The sequence below is a fragment of the Tachyglossus aculeatus genome, chromosome 17, assembly GCF_015852505.1.
Source record: "Tachyglossus aculeatus isolate mTacAcu1 chromosome 17, mTacAcu1.pri, whole genome shotgun sequence".
NCBI lineage: Eukaryota > Metazoa > Chordata > Mammalia > Monotremata > Tachyglossidae > Tachyglossus > Tachyglossus aculeatus.
The window spans coordinates 21,593,814-21,610,440 of NC_052082.1; the positions used below are offsets into that span (position 1 = coordinate 21,593,814).

At 48.5% G+C, this 16,627-nt stretch overlaps 1 protein-coding gene across 1 annotated transcript in view; it reads right to left on the bottom strand.

Moving 5' to 3' along the window:
* The window catches only part of EFNB2 (ephrin B2), a 50,982-nt gene extending 38,956 nt beyond the window's left edge, over positions 1 to 12,026 (bottom strand). The window contains exon 1 of the mRNA XM_038759164.1: positions 11,875 to 12,026. Within this exon, the coding sequence (XP_038615092.1) occupies positions 11,875 to 11,996 (122 nt within the window). The 5' untranslated portion in view covers positions 11,997 to 12,026. The remainder of the gene's footprint in view (positions 1 to 11,874) is intronic.
* Positions 12,027 to 16,627: the final 4,601 nt, after the last annotated feature.

A 16,627-nucleotide genomic window follows, 5' to 3' on the forward strand; every position in this document is an offset into this window, starting at 1 on the left:
AAGAGCTTCTAAAAACATCCTGGACCACTTTGGGCCTAGCTGGCAGAACACAGACTTGGTGAGCAAAAAAGCAACCATTAAACCATAGACTGTTCCTGAAAAGTGTTGTCTTTAAACCCAGATTTCTACTAGCTAAGAACAAATTCACCCCTACTGCTTTTACCACAAACGCCAAGGTACGCTGCTATCCGAACTGACTAGAAAGTAGTCCCAAAAATCAAGGCAGCAAACTCATAATAGGTTCACTGCAAGCTGGCCTGAACAAGAGGAGTTGACTTCCCAGCTCTGCACCGCTGCTAATTGCTTCTGTTTGGCCCAAGACTCCTCCTGCCAAAAGTCAGTGTTACCTGATGACGGCTTTACCCTGGTCCCACGGTAGGGCCACTCCCTAAGAGGAATCCCAAGCCTGGCCTGAGCAGCTGAGTGAAGAGTCTCCTTTAAATACCAAAGGAGACCAAGCTCAGGGACCCCACCAGGAAGTGCTTTTGCTCTGACACCAAGGGAATCCATGCACTGTCCCAGAAAACCAACCTTTTTTTTTGCTCAGCTACTCAACGGACTGCATTGCCTGCAAGAGGACTACTTGCCCAGACTTGGGGAGGCTTTGTACGGCTAAGGTCCCCTCCGTCAGTGCAGATGCCCACCCAGCTCTCCCCTACTGCCCCTTGCTCTAGCCCAGACCTGATTATGAGCAAGAGAGTAATCCACAGAATAGAGGTTTAAAAAAAAAATGGAGAGGGAAAGGGCTTGCTTATTTACTTGGAAGGACAGGACAGTGTCTTATATTGCTTCTGTACTTTACTGCAGTCAGTGAATAGTATAGTTCTCCAAACATAGGTGCTCAATTCTGTTGTTAATGATTTGTCTCCTTAAGGCATTTCGCTAGTGAAAAAATTCAGCAGGTGAAAATTAAGGAATGAGGAGTTCATACCCCTCACTAGAAGTAGCTACTGCAGAGTTCTCGCTCACTAAAAGTAGCTGATAGGATTTGGTTCCAAGAAAAATGCAGGGGATAGCTTTGTTACAATATACAGATGCAGTAATTAAGAAATTCAGTGACATTTTCAAAATTCGTGGTGTAACAGTTATTCATCCCCAGAGTGCTTAACACACACCTATTTCTAAAAATACGTATTTGTGATTTGTAGAACAGAAATGGTAAAACAATTTACCTGATAGCTACCATTTTACCTAGATAACTACAGTAACAAGAGAGCAGAGGAGCTAATTTCCTTAACATGGCTTTCTCATGGTAGAGCTTTCTATTTTGAAATCATGACATACGAAGTCACCAACTGAGAAATTCCCTGGTTTATGGAAAACTTGGAATGGATGCAGAAAAAAAAATCAACAGTTTAATAGAATAGGATCATTAGTGGTTTAAACTTTGGTTGTTTGTGGGGTTTTTTAATTAAATGGCATTTGTTAAGCACTTACTATATGCCAGGTACTGTACTGAGCTCTGGGTAGGTACAAGATGGTCAGGTTGGACACAGTTCATGTCCCCCACATGGGGCTCACAGTCATAATACCCATTTTACAGATGAGGTAACTGTGGCACGGAGAAATTAAGTAACTTGCCCAAGTTCACAGAGCAGTCAAGTGGTGGAGCTGGGACGAGAGCCCAGGTACTTCTGACTCGGGGGGCTTGTGCTCTATCCACCAGGCCACATGGCTTCTCAAGGTGTATTCCAGATTCTCTACGGGACCAAGTAAATAGTCCTACCTGGCACTTCGTTCAGAAAGCACAAATCATACCCCACTTTTTCTGGCTTTCCAGCCACATGGCTCTGCCAATAACATTTCTGAAATGTGATGGGGCAGATAGGTTGAAAGCTAAATCTTGGATAGTAGTTATCAAACAAATGACTTTGCTTTCTGCATTATGTCTTTAATCACTTTAACCCTTATTCTAACAGAAAGCATAAGGCCAGAGTAATTCTGCTTCTTCTTTTGTCATTTGCCTACCATAAATATGCACCAGTCTGCATTTGAAAAGCTGAAGGAGGCCGCAAGCTTGCTGGACATTTATCATGCTCTGTTCCCTGTTAACAAGCAAATACTTTAGTTGAATGGCCCATTAGCAATCATTGTCAAATGCAGAATGCAAGGTGCTTGGATGTGACCAGCCTGTAAATTAGAAGGTGCCCCAACTCGCACGGCAGAACCTCAGTAAATGAAGTAGATCTTTTGATCTAGACTACTGGAGGTTAAATTAAAGGAGGGAAATCATCATCAAAAGCATGTAAAGTGCAAGATCTGGCATTAGAATATAGATGTAGTCTACTGAGGTCTTCAAATTCCTTAAGAATGTCATTTCTTCGATGGGAAAAAAAGACATATGTAACAAATTATTCCAAATAGATCATATCCTCCAACATCAGCTGTTAGTGAGGCTGCTCTGGGAATGAAGCTGTCATTGCAAAAACCATCAAAGTAGAAAACAGACTATTTAGAATGTAATTAAGATTCATCCATCACCCTAACAAAAGCTACAAAACTAATGCCAAGGACCCAGCACTGAGTTCTGTTTTTTAAAATACACCTGTTCCACTAAAACTTCAGTTAGTGGTCTGCAGCGTTTCTCTCTCCAGAATTCCCCCTAAGCACACAAACGGCAAGCAATAAAAGCAAATATTACCTTTTTGACCTGCACCTGTAGGTCAGTGCTCTACACAGAGTAAGTGTTCACCGAAGTTTAGAGGACAGAATGAGGCAGTAATGGAATAAGGAAATCAGTAGTCTTTTGGGGTTTCTAAAATGGCAAATCCCACTAACCTACTAATCTACTTCCAAGGTTGTTCAGGATAGGGGCAATAAAGGATTTCCTTATCAGCAGATCAGGGGTTTTCTTTTATATCTACTGGAGACAAACGGAGTCCATTCCACTCCACTCTAGGTTTCAATCTGACATTTCAGGAATAAAATTCATTGGATCGTATTTATAGCACCTGGATTAGTACCATCAGCTCTGCTATTGGATTTATTGCTAATTCGAATTAAAATTGGATTTTTCCTTTCTCTTTTCTGTGGGGTGGGAATGGCAAAAATGGCAATAGATTTATCTGGCTATGGGAGAGGGACAATGTGTAATGTTTATCTTTGCCTCTCCCATGCGGTGTGAGATTGAGCCCGGCCTGAAGGATGGCTGAAATCAAAAGGTCTCTGTTTTCTTTTCAGATAACCCCAGTCCTACCTATCCCCTCTGGTCTCTGTTCCTTCCCAGCATGTCCCTGCCTGAAGCCCAAATAGATTAAGGAAACAAACGCAAAGTGCAGCTAATCCTTTAGAAAGGCCTCTGCTGCTAGGCCAGGAGTTAAAAAAAAAAAAAAAAAGGAAAATCTTCCAGATCCTAAGGACTGCAGTGATCTGAAGTTTTAATCAGACCAAATCTCAATATAAAAAAAATGAGCTGTAAACGCAATCTACCTTTACCATATTATACACCACCAATGAGCAAGAACTGAGCAGCTTTTCTTTACCGCTTTAACCATCCCAGGCCACAAGTAGGTCTTTCATACTTTCTAATCCTGATTTCCAAGTTCTGTGCAGTTCTCACATAATACCCAACAGCCTGGAGCAAAGGGCCTTACTTAGTTCCTACACCCTTTTCAGAGACGTGTCATTTCTAACATCAAGCTAATCTATATGTTGCCATGGCATCACTCTTTATCTGCCTTTACATCTTATGAACTGCATGGATTTAGCACATTATTTTTATCTGAAAGACAGAAAATGGTGGTTTTATTGCCATACAATCAGATTACTGCTGCTAGTTTCTCTATGCCTTTTTACCATACTTCAATCAAAAGGGATCAGTTTCTTTATACTCTGCCCTTGATTTACATTACATCTGTAAAGACCTAGTCTGGGTTGTAATCCCCTTATTAACTATGACCAGGGTTGATTTGCCTAAAAATAAAAGCAAATTGTGTCAGCCCCTTTCACTTTGTTTTTGATTCGGAACTACAAAATGGATTACTAAAGAAATCTTCAGAGTTCACACGGCTGGTATAGTACTGAATTTAAAATGAGAATTAAACAAGTTAAACAGGGGAGCCATGTCAACGGTTTACATTTTCCATCATGGGAGAAGGGCTGAATTGCTTATGCCTTTGTATTCTCAGGCTTTAGCGAGACAATGGAGCCACGGGAGTTTTTCCAAGCTGTTCTAACACCGTCCATTGGCCACCCTTCCTTCTAGGCTTTTCATATACCCTTCCTCACTCCTCCCCTCAAAATAAGGGGGGGGGGGGGGGAGAGGGGAGAAAGGAAGAGGAGGGGGAGACCCTTCCTGAAAGAACCAAGTCCTGCTAGAAGCTTCTAGTTCTGCCTATTTTCATCAAAATATTTTAGACAGTTGAACATTCCTATTCAACTCCACCACGCCACATAAAGGGTGAGCTCATAAGCAAAATCTATGTAGGTGCATGATAAATGGCCTGAAAAACAGGTTCCTTAAGAGTCAGCGGCAATAGGCGGCAGAGATTAGGCATACACGAATGCTGCTTTAAATCACTATTTCTCCCCGAGCACCACTTCTTAAAAATTTGTGGTTAAGAATTTTGACAGGAAAACGCTCATAAGATGTTAAATTCTTAGCTAAAAAGGTAGACTTTTTTTTGATTAAGGAGGTCACGGAGCTGGGCTACCGCTTATGCCTCCTCACCTCCTACCTCCCCCCAGGCAGACAGCAGTAAAAGTATCCTGGGATTTCAACTTCTGTACTTTCCCATTAGGTGAACGCTCAGTGAATTGGAGCTCTAAATTATGTGTCATACTGAAGCTCAATGAGCTCACTAAAATATGCTAGTGGAAGGGTAGGTTTAAAAAAAAAAAAGAGAGTGACATCACTTTCAACCAGTCCTCATCTAAAAGGTAATTACACCTAACCAAGTATTTCACCTAGTAAAGTTTACAGATAAGAGGGTTTAAGATCAACAAGGGAAGTATAACCAACTGCACTCTGGCTGAGACTGTATGGAAAAGGTTAAGGGAAACGATTCAAAAATGAATTCTTCATCAGGTACTAAATCCTCTACGAATACTTCGCTTAGCCACTTTCGGATGGCAGGTGCCCCAAGCATTTAATGATAATATTCCAAATCTACTGTCATTATTCAAAGCGTCGATGGTCACGGTTCCTGAGCGAATGTAAGATTTGGAGTCAAATCCTTAACATGTCAATATAACCTTCAGCTCCCGTGCCTACAGCCTGGAGCACTAATTGTCAGTTAAAGAATGCAGTCCCCTCGACATACGATTCCCACATAAATCGTTTGAGAAGACGACTGCCAAACACGTTTGTAAGAGAGACTCTCTGGGCCCGGGTTGGCTAAGTTGTCCCCCCCTCAAGCCTCAAACGACGACGGTCCATTACCTACAGTTTATCATCCTGACAAAATGTGAGGAATGTGGATTTGAAAGCACCAACAATTTCACCCCCGATGCTTTGTCCTTTTTTCCCCTCTCTATATTAAAACTGACAAGATTAACCCAAATGCAAACTGCAGAGCATAGTTCAAGGAGCTATTCAATCGGTAGTGAATGTGCATTTGTTTACCTCCAAAAATAAGAATTTCAGATACAATGGCAGACAAGCTGGCTTATATGTGCCATTGAATAGACTGTTTAACTAGACCCGTCCATTGTAGTTCTTTGTTGTTGTTTTTTAAATCAATCTCTGACGTGTATTTATTCAGAGACTGACTGGGGCAGATCCATGTATTATAGGTTATCTGGCTATTCAGCTGCTCTTTGTTTTCCTCACGTCAATCGATTAGAGAACTACAGAATAATGATGGGAAAGAAAAAAATGCCTTGCTCAATGGCATATGGTGGGTAGTGAACCCCTTACACAAGAAATGCACTCTCAGAACACGGCTGCTAATGTTTGGTTGCGTTCATCGATAAAGTCAACCTAATTAGTTTTAAAATGTAATTTAAAAGCAGGCCATTGTTTGTGAAATGAAATTAAGGTAAAGTTTTGAGTACCTCATTTTAGTTTAGTGATAACCCTGGCTAGGAAAAAAAATTGACTAAGTGTTAATGAATAACAGAAGTTAAATTTTGAATAACGTTCTTGAATTCCTAGAGTGGGAGCAGTCTGAACAGCTAGGACTGATCCACGGCTATCACAAAACACAAACGATTGCACACAATGTAATACTTTCATCATGCAGCTTACGATTTATTTTCATTAATATCATGGGATTTTTTTCTTTTTAGCCAGAGTGATAAAAGCCTCTACTAAAAAGTGAATCTGTAAACCATTTTTCGGAACCCGGTGTTCAAATACCTACTACAAGTTTCCTCTGCGGCCACCTGCTAAAAAGGTTGAACCCCAAAATGAACTAAGCTGATTGTGTTGATATTTCTCAGCCTAAGAATGTACTATTCCACATTTTTTACTAATCTGACACATACATTTTTACTATAAGTCCCTCCATCTTACCAGATTTTTTTTAGTTGAAATGTCACAGAAATCAGCATACCACTTCAATAAATAAATGAACTGCCTACTACTAATGGGCTGTAGTTATCTTGGAAGAAGTCCTTTTAACATGACCCTACCACAAGTTCCTCTAGGCAGCAGCCATAAAAATTTTCTAGTTATCTGGGCTAGATTCAGCCTGTTTATTGGGATGACTTCTTTCCAAAGTTATTTAGCATTAATTAGGCACCCAATTTGGGGAAGAACTGGAACAATTTTGGGGAGTGGGAGGGAGAAGACCAGTTCCCGAAGAGCACAGCAAGATCAACAAATACATTTGGTTATGTTTCTTCCCAATTGGGTTACAATTAGCCTACTAATCATCATCATCAATCGTATTTATTGAGCGCTTACTATGTGTAGAGCACTGTACTAAGCGCTTTGGAAGTACAAATTGGCAACATATAGAGACAGTCCCAACCCATCAGTGGGCTCACCGTCGAAAAGGGGGAAGACAGAGAACAAAACCAAACATACTAACAAAATAAAATAAATAGAATAGATATGTACAAGTAAAATAGAGTAATATTTAGTCCCAGGCACTGAAAGACTATTTTAATAGTGTATTTCCACTGGTGTTTCAATTTCAAGGTGGAAAGGAAGAAGAGGGAATCCAATTTCAACAGGAAATTTTTTTTTTATTGTATGACTTTAGATACTGCCCTTTGATGATGATGGCGTTCCAAGGGAAAAGACTAGGCTCCCAACGGGTTAAGTGCGATGGTAAAGATTCAAAGGAAGTCGTTGGCCCAGAAGACAAAGTGCTAATTTATTTTCCCAGGGGCTTTAAAAATGTGCCATACTGAATTAGGAGAAAGAGACAATACCGAGAAGTTTATCAATGAAAGTGAAAAGTAAGGCCAGTTAAAGTTAAGGCAGACGGAAGGTTTTGAGTATTGGAAGAGTGACCTCTATAGGTACAAACTGATTATTGGCTTTAGAATGAGGTATCCATTCCTTTACTGTGCTATGTGCTACTGATGCTGTATTCTCCACCGCTACAGGCTTATTATCTTACATTATCGTATAGTTGGGGGGGAGAATAATTTAAATCAATCCCATTGGGGGGAAGAGAAAAAGAGACGGGTGGTCTGGATTTAACGATACGTGTTTACTGACCATCAGGAGTTGGAGATACTCAAGAGGAAAACTCCCGGGTAACACTGGGGATCCCCCCAAAAAACAAAAAAACCACACTCTGAAATGGTGTTAATGACGACAAATTTTTCAACTCGACTAGAAAAAAACTGGACCTTAACTTTTTGGAGTATGTGAGGAGAATGGATGTTATATAAGAATCTGTTGCCGAATTGTACTTTCCAAGCGCTTACTAAAGTGCTCGGCAAACAGTAAACGCTCAATAAATGACTGAATGAATTAATGAATGAATAAAAAAGTTTAAGACATGCTAAAATGGAATGACTCCTTTATTCAGCATTTTTCTACCTCCTCATTCCAATCCAAACTTGATTAGCTTCGATTACTGTCTCTGTCGACTGTCTCTATATGTTGCCAATTTGTACTTCCCAAGCGCTTAGTACAGTGCTCTGCACATAGTAAGCGCTCAATAAATACGATTGATGATGATGATGATGATGATTACATTTTCTGGATCTTACACGCTAATAGGTAGTTCTTATGAACTAGTTTACATCTTTTCTTTATACTTTTTCCACTTCCCCCGAACTAAATCCCCACAAAGGAGTTAAAAGGCAACTCTGCATGCTCAGACCATCGCTTCCCCACCTCTTTAAAGGCCATCAGATTAAAAAAATATATACATAGAGTTTCAAAGACGGTGAATGCGTTTTTGACAATGGTCTTAGAAAAGTTGTTCCCTACAGGATCCTTCTTCCTGAAACCAGCGGAAACATGGGCGTATAGGCAACAAAGGCAGGAGGGAGAGGTTGGGAAAGTTAAAATCCTTTGTCCAAACAAGACTCTGTTGGGTCTAAATTTAGTGACTACAACCTAGATTGCATTATTGCTGAAGACAAATAGGCCTGAACAATACACCTCTTGAGTATGGTGAGCGTGATCATTCTGAATCACTTCCACAAGGATCATCATCGTCATCAATCGTATTTATTGAGCGCTTACTATGTGCAGAGCACTGTACTAAGCGCTTGGGAAGTACAAATTGGCAACATATAGAGACAGTCCCTACTCAACAGTGGGCTCACAGCATTCTGTGCCACTGTAAAACCTGGGCGTTTGGTGGGGGGGGATTTATGAGATCTTTATTTTGCAAAAGACTCAATAAAATTCATTATTAGGGCTCCCTATAGCCTTCTGCTTTGGACCTGCTAATGAGGACGGTGTTTGGGCAACTCAAACCCTGGAACGTGGGCACGGGCTGAATCCTCCATCTGTGGAGGGGCCAGTCTTTCCAACCAAGGTGTGGAGGGCAGGTGGGCATCTTGGGCTCCCCAGGGAAATTGTTGCCCCCCTGTTTACTGCGGGGGGTGAGGGGGTCCAGGAGGGAGGGGACGCTAGCAGAGGGCTGGGAGAAAGCTTTCCACCTTTCTCCACCACTTCTCACCCTCTCACCCCTTTTCCATTTCCCTACGGGAAAAGTGGGCCAGGCAGGTCCCAGCTCCTGCCCCTCCTCTACCTGTTTCTCCCAAGCCCATGGCTTGCAAATATTGGTCTCCTCTGCAGGGAGGGCCTGCCCTTCCACCCCACCTCCCTGGTTCCTAGGGAGGGGCACCTGCGGGTGGCTGGCATTTCCCCCACGGGCACAGAGAGAGAGAGAGAGCGGGGGAGGTGACAGCCCTCGGCGGGGCCACCGAAACCAGGCAGTTTTATGCCCCGAGCCGGGAAACAGTAGCCCAGCTCAGGAGTGGCCGTTTAGCTCGGGACTGCTGCATGGCCTGGGAGGGAGGCGGAGGGGCTCCCACCCCTCAATACTAATAATAATAGTATTCGTTAAGCGCTTCCTATAATAATAATAATGATGGTACTCGTTAAGCGCTTACTAGGTGCAAAACACTGTTCTACGTACCAAGCACTGTTCCAAGCGCTGGATAATAATAGTGACGGCATTTGTTTAGCGCTTACTATGTGCCAAGCACTGTTCTAAGCGCCGGATGATAAGAGTGATGGTATTCGAGCGCTTACTATGGGCCCCAAGCACTGTTCTAAGCGCCAGATGATAACAGTGATGGTATTTGAGCGCTTGCTATGGGCCCCAAGCACTGTTCCAAGCGCCGAGTAATAATAGTGATGGTATTTGTTCAGCGCTTACTATTCATTCATTCATTCAATTGTATTTATTGAGCGCTTACTGTGTGCAGAACACCGTACGAAGCGCTTGGAAAGTACTATGTGCCGAGCACTGTTCTAAGCACCGGATAATAATAGTGATGGCATTTGTTCAGCACTTACTATGTGCCGAGCACTGTTCTAAGCGCTGGGGTGGATACAATGGGATCAGCTTGTCCCACGCGGGGCTCCCAGTCTTCACCCCCATTTTACAGGTGAGGGAACTGAGGCACGGAGGAGTTAAGTGGCTCGCCCAAGGTCACCCAGCAGACAAGTGGCGGGGCCGGGATTGGAACCCACGACCTCTGACCCCCCGCCGGGTCTTTCCACTGGGCCCCGCCGCTTCCCCAGCGCTTAGAACAGTGCTTTGTACATAGTAAGCGCTTAATAAATGCCGTTATTATTATTCCCCTCCCTCGACGCCGTGAGGTCGCTGTGAGCAGGGGTCGTCTCTGTCTTTATTGCGGTATGGGACCTTCCCGAGCGCTCAGTCCTGCGCTCTGCACATATCCATCCATCCATCCATTCATTCATTCAATCGCATTTCTTGGGCGCTTACTGTGTGCGGAGCGCTCGACTAAGCGCTTGGAAAGCGCTGGAAATCAATCTGATTTCTTGGAAATCAGAGAAGCAGCGGGGCTCAGTGAAAAGAACCCGGGCTTGGGAGTCGGAGGTCGTGGGTTCTAATCCCGCCTCCGCCGCTTCTCAGCTATGTGACTTGGGGCAAATCACTAAACTTCTCCGAGCCTCAGTTCCCTCATCCGTAAAATGGGATTAAGATTGTGATTATTATTCACTTCTCTGTGCCTCCGTCCCCTCAGCTATAAAATGGGGAGGACGACTGTGAGCCCCCCGTGGGGGCAACCCGATCACCTTGTATCCCCCCCCCAGTGCCTGGACTAGGGCTCCGCACACGGTAAGCGCTTAACAAATGCCGTCATTATTCTCATTTACAATCGGGACGGCTCAGAAGGAAGCGGTCAGTAAATAGGACTGAGTGGATGGCTTGGACTCGGGTGGAGGGGGCCGTGGGAGCCGGGAGCGGGGAGAAGGGAGAGGGGGATGGGGAGAGGGGAGAGTGGAGAAGGGTGAGGGGAGAGGGGAGAAGGGTGAGGGGAGAGGGGAGAAGGGTGAGGGGAGAGGGGAGAAGGGAGAAGGAAGAGGGGAGAAGGGAGAAGGAAGAGGGGAGAAGAGAGAAGGAAGAGGGGAGAAGAGAGAAGGAAGAGGGGAGAAGGGAGAAGGAAGAGGGGAGATGGGAGAAGGAAGAGGGGAGAAGGAAGAGGGGAGAAGAGAGAAGGGAGGGGGGAGAGGAGAGAAGGGAAAGGAGAGAGGGGAGAAGGAAGAAGGGGGAGAAGGGAGAGAGAAGAGGGGAGAAGGGAGAGAGGAGAGGGGAGAAGGGAGAGAAGGGAAAGGAGAGAGGAGAAAGGAGAAGGGAGAAGGAAGAAGGGAGGGGGAGAAGGGCGAGGGAAGACAGGGAGAGAGGAGAGGGGAGAAGGGAAAGAGGAGAAGGAAGAGAGGAGAGGGGAGAAGGGAGAGGGAGAAGGGAGAGGGGAGAAGGGAGAGGGGAGAAGGGAGAGGGGAGAAGGGAGAGGGGAGAAGGGAGAGGGGAGAAGGGAGAGGGGAGAAGGGAGAGGGGAGAAGGGAGAGAGGAGAAGGGAGAGGGGAGAAGGGAGAGGGGAGAAGAGAGAAGGAAGAGGGGAGAAGGGAGAAGGAAGAGGGGAGAGGGGAGAAGGAAGAGGAGACGAGAAGGGAGAGGGGAGAGACGAGAAGGGAGAGAGGAGAGACGAGAAGGGAGACAGGAGAGACGAGAAGGGAGAGGGGAGAGAGGGGAAAGGGGAGAGGAGAGAGGGGAGAAGAGAGAGGGAAAAGGGGAGAAGAGAGAGAGGGAAGAGGGGAAAAGATAGAAGGGAGAGGGGAGAAGAGAGAGGGAAGACAGGGGAGAAGGGGGGGAAGGGAGAGAGGAGAAGGGCGAGGGAAGACAGGGAGAGAGGAGAGGGGAGAAGGGAAAGAGGAGAAGGAAGAGAGGAGAGACGAGAAGGGAGAGGGGAGAGAGGGGAAAGGGGAGAGGAGAGAGGGGAGAAGGGAGAGGGGAAAGGGGAGAGGGGAGACTTGCTTACTTGGGGTTGGAGGAGTTCCAGTAGATGGGTTCCAGGACGATGGAACGGGACACGACGGTCCTGAGGAAAACCATGGCGAGCCCCCACCAGCACTGCCACGCCGAGTCCCTCCGGGCGGCCATGGTCCCGCCGCCTCCCCGGGCGGCGGAGGGAGACGGAGCAAGCCTTAATGCCAGACCCACGGCACCGACGGCCGGAGCCCCGGCCCCAGCCCCGGCCCCGGCCCGAGCCGCCGGAGCCCCGGCCCCCGCCGCCCGACCCGGCCCCGGCCCCCGGCCAGGGCGCCCCGCGCGCGGGGCTCGGCGGCCCCCTCCTCGGGGATTGATAGATCCAGCGGCACGGAAAACGATCCAGCGGGGGCCCTCCAACGACCGGACGGACGGGCGGGCGGGCGGACCGACGGGCTCCGGGGAAGGAGCGCGGGCGGCGGCGGCTCCCGCTCCTCGTCCGCGTCGGAGCTCCGCTCCCCTCCGCTCTGCCGCCCGCCCAGCCACAGAAGCCGGCGGCGCGCGCGGGCCCCGCGCTATAAAAGCCGCCCGCCGCCCCTCCCCATTGGCCGCCGCCGGAGCCGCGCGCTGATTGGCCGGCGGCCCCGTCCGTCACCCCTCCGCGGCCCCGCCCCCCCAGACCCGCGCAGGCGCACCGCCGCTCATCGCCCGCTCGACGGCCTGCCGGACCCGGGGCCGCGCTCCGGGTCATTCATTCAGTCATTCATTCATCCATCCATTCATTCATTCATCCATTCATTCATTCATTCATTCGTATTTATCGAGCGCTCCCTGCGTGCAGAGCACTGGACTAAGCGCTTGGGAAGTACAAACTGGCAACATACAGAGACAGTCCCTACCCAACAGTGGGCTCACAGTCTAAAAGGGCTCACAGTCTAAAATTCATTCATTCATTCATTCATTCATTCGATCGTATTTATTGAGCACTTACTGCGTGCAGAGCACTGGACTAAGCGCTTGGGAAGCCCAAGTCGGCAACGTCTAGAGCCGGTCCCTCCCCAACAGCGGGCTCACAGTCTAGAAAGGGGAGACAGACGACAAAAGAAAACATATTAACAAAATGATATATTGGATTATTCATTCATTCATTCATTCAATCGTATTTATTGAACGCCCCCTGCGTGCAGAGCAGTGGACTAAGCGCTTGGGAAGTCCAAGTCGGCAACGTCTAGAGCCGGTCCCTCCCCAACAGCGGGCTCACAGTCTAGAAGGGGGAGACAGACGACAAAAGAAAACATATTAACAAAATGATACATTATATTCATTCATTCGATTTCATTTATTGAGCGCGTCCTATGTGCAGAGCACTAGGCTAAGCGCTTGGGAAGTCCAAGTCAGCAACATCTAGAGCCGGTCCCTCCCCAACAGCGGGCTCACAGTCTAGAAGGGGGAGACAGACGACAAAACAAATTTCATTCATTCAATCGTATTTATTGAGCGCTTACTGTGTGCAGAACACTGTACTAAGCGCTTGGGAAGTACAAGTTAATTCATTCATTCAATCGTATTTATTGAGCGCTTACTGTATGCAGAGCACTGTACTAAGTGCTTGGGAAGTACAAGTTGGCAACATCTAGAGATGGTCCCTACCCATCAACGGGCTCACGGTCTAGAAGGTGGAAACAAACGACAGAACAAACCATTCATTCATTCAGTCGTATTTATTGAGCGCTTCCTTGTGCAGTGCAATGTACTAAACACTTGGGAAGGACAAGTCGGCAGCATCTAGAGACGGCCTCTACCCAACAACGGGCTCACAGTCTAGAAGGGGGGGACAGACAGCAGAACACATCATTCCCTCACTCAATCATATTTATTGAGCGCTTCCTTGGGCAGGGCACTGTACTAAGCGCTTGGGAAGGACAAGTCGGCAGCATCTAGAGATGGTCCCTACCCAACAACGGGCTCACAGTCTTAAAGGGGGAGACAGACAGCAAAACAAAGCATGTGGACAGGGGTCAAGTCATCAGAACAAATAGAATTAAAGCTAAATGGATATTCATTCATTCATTCAATCATATTTATTGAGCACTTACTGTGTGCAGAGCAGTGTACTAAGCGCTTGGGAAGTACAAGTTGGCAACATATAGAGACGGTCCCTACCCAACAGTGGGCTCACAATCTAGAAGGGGGAGACAGAGAACAAAACATATTAACAAAATAAAATAAATAGAATAAATATGTACAAATAAAATTAATAGAGTAATAAATACGTACAAACATATATACAGGTGCTGTGGGGGTGGGGAGAGGGAGGAGGGGGAGAGGAAGGAGGGGGCTCAGTGTGGGAAGGCCTCCTGGAGGAGGTGAGCTCTCAGGAGGGCTTTGAAGGGAAATGGGTTCAAATCCCGGCTCTGCCACTGGTCAGCTGTGTGACCTTGGGCAAGCCACTTAACTTCTCTGGGCCTCAGTTCCCTCATCTGTAAAATGGGGATTAAGACTGTGAGTCCCCTGTGGGACAACCTGATTACCTTGTATCCCCCCCGAGCGCTTAGAACAGTGCGTTGCACATAGTAAGCGCTTAATAGATGTTGTTAGTATTATTATTATTATTATTATTATTATTATTATTATTATTATTATTATTATTATTATTATTATCAGCTCGGGGAAGGTGGACGGAGCCCCGGGCCAGCCGCGGGGGGAATGAGTCCGGGCGGCCGGGGGCCGCGCCTTCTCCCCGCCGCAGGTGAGCCGCCTTTGCAGACGCCCGCTGGGCTTTGTCGAAGTCCCCTCCACCTCTCCCCTCCGGCCCCGAAGAAGCGCTCAGTAAATAGGACTGAGTGGATGACTTGAGCTCGGATGGAGCGGGGCCGTGGGAGCCGGGAGAGGGGACAGGGGAGAAGGCAGGGGGGACAGGGGAGAGGGGACAAGGGAGAGGGGACAAGGGAGAGGGGACAAGGGAGGGACCGGCTCTAGATGGTGCCAACTTGTATTTCCCAAGCGCTTAGTCCAGTGCTTAGTCCAATGAATGAGTGAGAGGGGAGAGGGGAGAGGGGAGAGGGGAGAGAGGAGAAGGGAAAGGGGAGAAGGGAGTGAGGAGACGGGACAAGGGAGAAGGGCGAGGGGACAGGGGAGAAGGGAGAGGGGAGAAGGGACAGGGGAAGGGGAGAAGGGAGAGGGGAGAAGGGAGAGGGGAGAAGGGAGAGAGGAGAAGGGAGACGGGACGGGGGAAGGGAGAGCGGAGAAGGGAGACGGGGCGGAGGGAAGGGAGAGAGGAGAAGGGAAAAGGGAGAAGGGAGAGGGGACGGGGAGAAGGGAGAGAGGAGAGGGGAGAAGGGAGAAGGGAAAAGGGTGAGGGGAAAGAGGAGAAAGGAGAGGGGACAGGGGAGAAGGGACGGGGAGAAGGGAGAGGGGAGAAGGGACAGGGGACGGGACGGGGAGAAGGGAGAGAGGAGAGGGGAGAAGGGAGAAGGGCGAGGGGACGGGGGAGAGGGGAGAAGGGCGAGGGGACAGGGGAGAAGGGCGAGGGGAGAGGGGAGAAGGGAGACGGGACGGGGGAAGGGAGAGCGGAGAAGGGAGACGGGGCGGAGGGAAGGGAGAGAGGAGAAGGGAAAAGGGAGAAGGGAGAGGGGAAAGGGGAGACGGGACGGGGGGAAGGGAGAGGAGCGAAGGGAGAGGGGAGATGGGAGAAGGGAGAGGGGAGAGGGGAGAAGGGCGAGGGGACGGGGAGAAGGGAGAGAGGAGAAGGGAGAGGGGAGAAGGGAGAGAGGAGAAGGGAAAAGGGAGAAGGAAGAGGGGCGAAGGGAGAGGGGAGATGGGAGAAGGGAGATGAGAGAAGGGAGAGGGGAGGTGGGAGAAGGGAGAGGGGAGATGGGAGAAGGGCGAGGGGACGGGGAGAAGGGAGAGAGGAGAAGGGAGAGGGGAGAAGGGAGACGGGACGGGGGGAAGGGAGAGGGGCGAAGGGAGAGGGGAGATGGGAGAAGGGAGAGGGGAGAGGGGAGAAGGGCGAGGGGAGATGGGAGAAGGGAGAGAGGAGATGGGAGATGGGAGAGGGGAGATGGGAGAGGGGAGATGGGAGAAGGGAGAGGGGAGATGGGAGAAGGGAGAGGGGAAATGGGAGAAGGGAGAGGGGAGATGGGAGAAGCGCTCCCCTTCCCTCTCCGGCTCCGTGTCGCCAGGGAGAGGGACGGGGGCAGAGGCAGAGGGAGACGGAGGGAGACAAAGGGAGACAGAGCCGGCAGGCGGAGCCGGCGGAGGAGGAGAGGCGGCGGAGGAGAGGCGCGGAGGAGAGAGGCGGGCGGGCGGGAGCCCGTGGATGCGTAGGGACCGTCTGTCGATGTTGGCGGCTTGTCCTTCCCCGGCGCTTAGTCCAGTGCTCTGCACACGGTAAGCGCTCAGTCCGTACGATTGAGTGAATGAAAGAAGGAAGGAAGGAATGTGGGACTGCAGGAGCGCAGGCAGCGGCGGCTCCCGCCCGGCCCGCTGGCTCTCCCGCGGATCCACAGCGCCCACCAGTGGCCGCTTTTAGCTCGCCCAGGCCGGCCCCCACAGGATGGGGGGGATTGGATGGATTGGGGGGATAATTATTAATAATAATAATAATAATAATGGCACTTATTAAGCGGTTACTAGGTGCAAAGCACTGTTCTAAGCGCTGGGGAGGTTACAAGGTGATCAGGTTGTCCCACGGGGGGATCACAGTCTTCACCCCCATTTGACAGATGAGGGAACTGAGGCCCAGAGAAGTGAAGTGACTTGCCCAAAGTCACACAGCTGGCAAGTGGCGGAGCCGGGATTTGAAC